The sequence below is a fragment of the Drosophila ananassae genome (genome assembly GCF_017639315.1).
Source record: "Drosophila ananassae strain 14024-0371.13 chromosome 4 unlocalized genomic scaffold, ASM1763931v2 tig00000054, whole genome shotgun sequence".
NCBI classification, from domain to species: domain Eukaryota; kingdom Metazoa; phylum Arthropoda; class Insecta; order Diptera; family Drosophilidae; genus Drosophila; species Drosophila ananassae.
Window position 1 is genome coordinate 1,387,113 of NW_025319037.1, and position 7,324 is coordinate 1,394,436.

The 7,324-nt window shown below is 43.4% G+C and overlaps 1 protein-coding gene across 1 annotated transcript; it reads left to right on the plus strand.

The window, feature by feature from the left end:
* Positions 1-4,730: 4,730 nt before the first annotated feature.
* Positions 4,731-5,615, plus strand: LOC123257720. Its single transcript, XM_044717645.1, has one exon. The coding sequence runs from the start codon at positions 4,731-4,733 to the stop codon at positions 5,613-5,615; it is 885 nt and encodes a 294-aa protein (XP_044573580.1).
* The last annotated feature ends 1,709 nt before the right edge of the window (positions 5,616-7,324 follow it).

Consider the following 7,324-nt stretch of genomic DNA (forward strand, 5'->3'; position numbering starts at 1 on the left):
CTTTCTCCCTCTTCTTTGATTTTGATTCGCTGTGCCTAAAATTCCGGCAGTGTGTCGCGCCCCTCGATGGTCCATGGTCCATACTGGTATATGTATGTATGTGCCCTGTGCCCATAACCTGTTGGTTTTATTCCCGCTTGAGTAAAAAGACGTCCGGCTTGGTTGGTAAACAAAAAAAACTTTTATTCAATACTTATAGTGACTGCAAAAATGAACTATCGATACATATTAAGTATGTTTCAATAGTGTGAAACGCAGTGAGGGGAGACATTTCCGGCACTATAAAGTATATATATACCTGCCCGTCTGTCTGTTTTTGCGCAAACTAGTCTCTCAGTTTTAAAGCTATCAAGTTGACACTTTGCACACACAGCATAACTTTGGTGTTTTTTAAGATGGGACTTGGTACAGAGTCTATTCTGGGCAAAGTAATCTGATTTGCGAAATTACAAAGGGATCAGCCGACTACATCCTATAGCTGCCATAAAACTGAACGATCGGAAATGGCGCAACCTTACTATTTTTAAAGATGCTTGGTGCTGTTTCCAACATTTTTATTAGAAACGCGATTCCATGGTGAAATTCTCATAAGGATCGGCCAACTATTTACGATCATACATATATATAATAATATAAGCTGCTACTTAACTGGTATATCAACTTCGGCTTAATTTAATAAATAAATTTTAATTTTTATATTTATGCTTATTATATTTTAAAGGAATTGGCTATGCAGCAGCTGTTATGTCCTACTTCGGGAGGAGCCGAAGTTGATATACCCTGGCAGTTAAGGTTGTGCCATTTCCAAACGTTCAGTTATATGGCGGCTATCGGATGTAGTCGGCCGATCATAATGAAATTTGGTAGAACAAATAAGATTGCCTAAAATGGAATAGTCCGTTTATAGCGTCCGAGATGTTTCCTTCACTGCGTTGCACACTTTTGACCAAAATTATAATACTCTCTGCAAGGGTACTGATATAAGCAACCGCGGATAGGACTTTTTTGGAAGAAAAAACTCTGAATTTTGAAAGAAAAGAATCGGGATAGGTGAGATACCAATCGACACGCATTTTGGAGCAGAATCTGTGTATATATTATTTATTTATAATAATTTTTAAAAATAAATATTTGGCTGGTGACACCAAAGTTCCCACTGATTCAGTTTGGTATTTTTCATTTACCCAAATTTCTCCCAAGCCAAATTTTTGTCAAATGTTTTGAGAATTTTTAATTCTTTGGCTATAAGTATATAGTGTCTTCACGCGCTAACTATAACCTAGGGCATGCGGCGACACCTAGCAGACTGCTAATTTTTATACCCAGTACTCGTAGAGTACAAGGGTATTTTTTAGTTTTTACGTTGATACGGCTAGTATATCGATATAGCTAAGTCCGTCTGCTAGTATGAAAGCTCGAATCTCAGAGACTATAAGGAATTCAGCATTAGAATTTTGCACCACTTCTTACCTTACATAAACAAAATACATTTCTGTAAATTTAACTGATAGAGTGTGTGGAACATGGTTCTCATCAATAGATATTTTATTTTTAGTTGTCCTGCCAATGATGAAACTACGAAGTCGTTTCACATTGTTCTGATATCCTGATATGCTATCAGTTCACTATCTTTTTTGGCCAAAAATATTAGTTAGAGAAGGGAAACTCATTTAGAAGGTCATTTCATTTAAAAGGGAAACTTGAGTATAACCGTCCTTATATTTCGGTTTCAACTAAATATTAAAGTTCATATCTTAAGTTTTTAATTAATAATTGGAAGAAGAATGAAGGCAATGTGTGCAATAAAATTGTACCCACTAAGAACATCATTAAATTTCCAGGTAAGCTATAAAAGTCAGTGTAGAGTCGAGCCGTAGTTGAGTCGATGGTTGAGCATCACTGTTTCAAACCATTTAGCGACAAATTTCATGCTAAATTCAAATAAAAAGTATAAAGTTTCTTATGGTTCAACCGCACAGTGAAAAAAACTATAAAAAAAATATAAGTCGCACCGAGTTCAACGCTAAGGGACAAAGGGATACAAAGTTGCCAAGACTAGTCGATAAATCCGACAGCGATATGGACGAAACAACTATTATAGAATCGAAAAAACTTGTTTTGCAACATTGCAAAAATTCATGGAATAAATGATAGCACAATAGAAATCTCTCTCAAATAAAGTCATGCAAAAGTAGTCATCTTGGCAGAGGATTTTGATAAATTAAATTTAAAAAGAAGCAAAAGGTTGATTCCTGGATTAATATCGGCGCTGCTTCTTCTATTAATAATACTTCAATGGACTGTGTCGCACAGGGCGGCATTCTGTAACGAACTGTTTCGCTTGTTTTTGCTCGCAACAAATGCTGCGGCTAGCTCTCAGAGTTTGTGGGTCGTTCCACCGAATTTATATATTCGACGTGACTACCCGAGCCCAGAAATATCACCAAGTGCTTCGTTAAACAATATCCCTTTTTATATCTTGTTTACAATGGGTGAATCTCTCCGAATGCTGCTGCTCGACTCCGCCGTTTGACCACTCGTACTCCCGTCGTTCCCTGGTCCCCGTTCCGGGTTGGTGCAAATATACACGCCTTCCCAAAGCTTTCACCCAGCAGGACGTGTGGTCTTGGTGCCTGTCGCCGGTTTGGCTCAAGGTTCCATCAGTTTGGAGCTACGTGCTCCAGCTGCGGGGCCTATGCTGCTCCGCTCCTGCCGCTGTCGCCGCTACCGTTGCCGCTCTCGTTGTTGGTGTCGCCGTTGATCCGCTCCCTGTCGTTGACCTTGCCGCTCCCCATTGTCGCTGCTGCTCTTGCTATGGGCGCCTTGGATCGTCGTTATCCTTTGCTCACTGGGCCGTCGTGGCCGCCCTTTCGACGTGGCCAGCCTCCAAACACCTTCGAGCCTACGCTACTCAGGATCTATGGTTGACCTGAGGTTTGGCTTCGCGCCTCCTTCACTGCAGGTGATCGCTGTGGGTACGCCTCAGCAAGCCTGGATCAAGAATCTCCTGACTTGACCGGGGTGTCTCGGTCTTGGTTGTTTGGTTTTGGTTTTATATGCGGGCTTGAGTTCCCGAGCTGGATCCCCATCGTTTTACAGGATGACACCTGGTCGTCGCGGTCAGAAATCGTTAAGGCTGAGATCCGTCGATAAGATCCGTCGCTATTGCTCCGACACCAGGACACCTATCGTGTTCGGGAATAAAACAACCCGACTCGATTTACCTTAGGCTTCAGTTATTCAGAGGATCCTTGATCCTTTCCCGCTTGCTCCTTGTTTTATCCTCGCGTTATGACTCCCATACAGCCGCCGGCCACGGATCAGAGAATCCCGCACTTGTGACTGTGGGACTTACCCACGAGGGGTCCTTCAGCCTATACTCCTATTTCCACCAAGGAAACTTTCCCGCTTGAATGTCAGACTTACCCACGGGGGTTTTTTTACTTAACTCGTCCAGCTTCCCTAGAAGACTCGTCCTCGATTTGCTCCAGTGGCGCTCCTTATATAGCGCCTGAGGTGAAAGGATTAACCTTTCAAATCTCGCTTCCTGCCGTTAATCCTTCGTTCCTCTGTTCGCGCCGTTAACTTTCTCCCATTCCCGTCGCATTTCTATTGGCGGGATCTCTTTGTTGGCCCCCCCCCCCTTGGCTCCGCTTGATATTGTTATTATGCAGGTCACCGGAATTGGTCCGGATACCCTCGCACTCCCCCCTTTGAGCATTCCAAATGCATTTCTGCGTTTCTGAATTTTCTAAACACACAGTGGGGCGCTTCGTTCCCCGCCGTCTCCGCTCTCTCCTATAACATTTGAGCGCGGCGGCGGCGGCCCGACAGAACCGATACGTTCCGTGGTGATTCTTCTTTCTCCATCTTCCGTGCACGCAGACGTGCTAGCTTTCCGTAAGTCTTACCAATGCCTAATGGGAACATTCGAGTTTCTTTTTTCGTCTGATTTAATTTACTAAGCTGTAATCGCAATTCTCTAGAATACGAGTCGATTGGTGACTGAACTATCCCTATCAGATATTCTGGTCAGAACTGTTTTCCCCGTTTTTATACCTCTTTAGAGGGTATTACAATTTTGGTCAGTAGTGTGCAACTCAGTAAAGAACCCTATAAACTATATACATTTTTGATCAGAATTACCTCCTAAACCCACATTAACATGTCCGTCTATCAGTGTCTGCCCATTTGTTTCTGCTTGAACTAGTCTTTTAGTTTTATAAACTATCTAATTAAAACTTTGCACACATCCTTTATTTTGCTTTTTGATATATGTCGACCGAGCCAAGATTGGCACTATACCAGCCGTATAAACACATAATTATTTGCACATCCCAACTTCTTTAAGTTGTTATTCTGGTTTTGTTGAACAATTTCCCTGTGAAAATAATTTTGACTAGGGTTGCATATCGGATCGTATATAGTACAATATTAAATCAAATTTCTAATAAAAATTTTGGAAACAGCAGCAAGCATCTTTTAAAGTACCAATTTTGTGCCATTTCCGATCATTCAGTTATATGGCAGCTTTAGAATATGGTCGGCTAATCAATATGAAATTTGACAGAACGGACTAGATTTAAAAAACTTCCATCTTAGCTCCGTTCCATGACAGTCATAGGATATAGTCGGCCGATCCTTATGAAATTTTGTTGATCGGCCAAATATAAAATGTGTGGAATGTCCCAACTTATGAATGATTAATAGGCTTTGCTGCAGCGCATAATATGGTAGTTCGTAGTACTGGGTTTCGTCATTTGGACATACACAAGGCATCATGGCTCTCTCCTGATCGACTGACCAGAAATCAGATAGATCATGTTGTGATCGATGCAAGGCATGCATCTAACGTACTCGACGTGCGATCCTGTCGGGGTCCCAACATCGACTCCGACCATTATCTTGTTGCAGCTAAGATTCGCACACGGCTATGTGTTGCGAAGGTAGCACGTCGAGGACTGTTGAGAAAGCTGGACATCGGGAAGCTGCAATCACAACGGACAAGGGATGCATTCTCCACTCAAGTCACAGGCCTACTGAGCCAAGCAACTCCAACACCTGAAGACATCAGCAATATGTGGGCACTCATATCCCACTCCCTGCGAACTTCTGCAGAAGAGGTCATCGGATTCCAACGTACCCCAAAGAGGAATCCATGGTACGACCAGGAGTGTCGCGACGCAACAGCTGCAAAAGACGCCGCCTACGGAAGAACACTGCAAGCTGGGGCCACAAGGGCTGTTGTCGAGGTCTACAGGTCAAGGAGGAGAGATGAGAAACGCCTCTTCAGACGCAAGAAGAGAGAACAGGAGAGGCGTGAGTGTGAGAGCATTGAGAGCAGCAGAGACCGGAATGAAGCTCGTAACTTCTACCAGAGGGTTAAGCGTCTGACCCAAGGTTTTAAGACTGGAGGAGTTGCGTGCAAGGACGATGACGGAAACCTAATCACAGATGCAGAGATTGTGCTGAGGTTATGGAGGGATCACTTCTCAAGTCTATTAGCTGGCTCTGGCCATGATGACTATGGAGAGTATGATCCACAAACCCCAATCTATGGTACTGATGTGGACGTACCGACCCCAAGCCATGCCGAAGTCAAGCTGGATTCTTGAGCCGTTATCGGCTTGGTTTCTGTCAATGAAGCGGTTGCTAAGCAATCAATGCCAACCGCTGGGACATCTCAGGCCTCTAACACGTTTGTGTCAGGAGCCTCCCCTCCTTTCCGAGCCTTACATCACACGTCCTCATTAGTTCACCTTATCACATCGTGACTGGCCAGTTAACTTCAATTTTATCGGTGCAAATACTCTGCAGTGGTGGCTGGCCTTGAAGTTTATGATTTCCCTACGGATTGAGTCTCGATTAAACTTTGCCTGAAGTCACGCCTATCCACGTATCCTGTGTACATTGAGGCAGATGTGACTCCGCAAACACACGATCGCCTCGATTATCTTATCCACCAATTCTGGAAACTGGAAGCCTGCCTGCGCCTATCGATCAGGCTACTAAGGAGGAGCTCGATTGCGATGGTAAGGAATTGCGAGGTAAGTACCAGTTTTTCCTTCCCCAACACTGCGTTCTGATGGAAGTCAGCTCCACTAATAGGCTCAGAATTGTGTTCAGCGGTTCGGCTGCTATATCTACTGGTTATTTCCTTAATGATGTCCTGATGTCGGGCCCCGTGATTCAACCTAAGCTTTTCAAATTGAGCACCCCTGGCCCCGTAGTTTCTGTCGGAAGAATGAGAATCTACCCCCAATGAAGTGGCCTCTGGCCAGGATACAGGAGCTGGTTCCTGGGCATGACGAAGTGAACCAGGTAGTCGTATTGAAGATATCGGTTGCAACGACTAAGCGTCCCCTCAAGGATTCTGTTGAAGGTCCAGCCTTCAACGGGGGTGGATGTTTTGCAAAGCAGCCAAAGGCGAAGCTGTTTCAAGTTTCAAATAATTTGGAAAGGCTCTGAAACGGAGGAGCACCGGCGGGTTTATCAGCAGTTCCTATTTTGTTTGTTTCTCCCACGTTCATGGGCATGCGCATGCGCTTTTGGGAGCTTTTTTGTAGAGCTGCTGCACACTTACTCATTTTGCATTTTTATGCGTTACCCCGACTCGCCTCTTGCCAACGAAATGATAGACAAATGCATTATTCTGAGCTTCAATTGCTAAGCTTCACTTTTACTTGTATTTTTGGCATCGATTTGAGCGGCTGGGGTTTTAGGGTTAAATTGAACCCCTAATAACATATTGAAAATCGGAACTGAAACTGGTCTCTTTATTCGGCTGCTATTAAAAACCATTATTAGCGTAACATCCATCAATTTGTTTGCAAATAGCAAATAAAAGAAATCAGTTTCTCATCGACGTTTGGTTAATTTGACTTAAAGCAAACTTGTAAGCAAACTAAACTATCCTTTTAGCCGCGACAGTAGCCGCGCAATACACAATGCTGTTTATTCAGAGCACGATGCTTGCTTCTGCTATGCACGAAGACTTTGTTCCTATGAACACTGAATGGAGACTTTGTTCCCATGAACAGTCTCATGAACGAAGATTGTAAAGATTTGACTTTGTTCCTATGAACACTGAATGGAGACTTTGTTCCCATGAACAGTCCCATGAACGAAGAATGTAAAGATGCTTGCAGTCGGCCGATTCTTAAGAAATTTAGTATATCGAATTTTCCAAAATCGAATCAGTAAAAGTCCAATTCTCACATAAAAAACGGCAAAGTTATGGCATTTCCGACCAATCAGTTATATGGTAGCTATAGGATATAGCCGACCGATCTCGGGCGTTCTGACTTATATACTGTCTGCAAGC

What these genes read in the sequence shown, in the direction of transcription:
- LOC123257720 (XM_044717645.1), top strand. Translation starts at nt 4,731, where the DNA reads ATGGTAGTTCGTAGTACTGGGTTTCGTCATTTGGACATACACAAGGCA.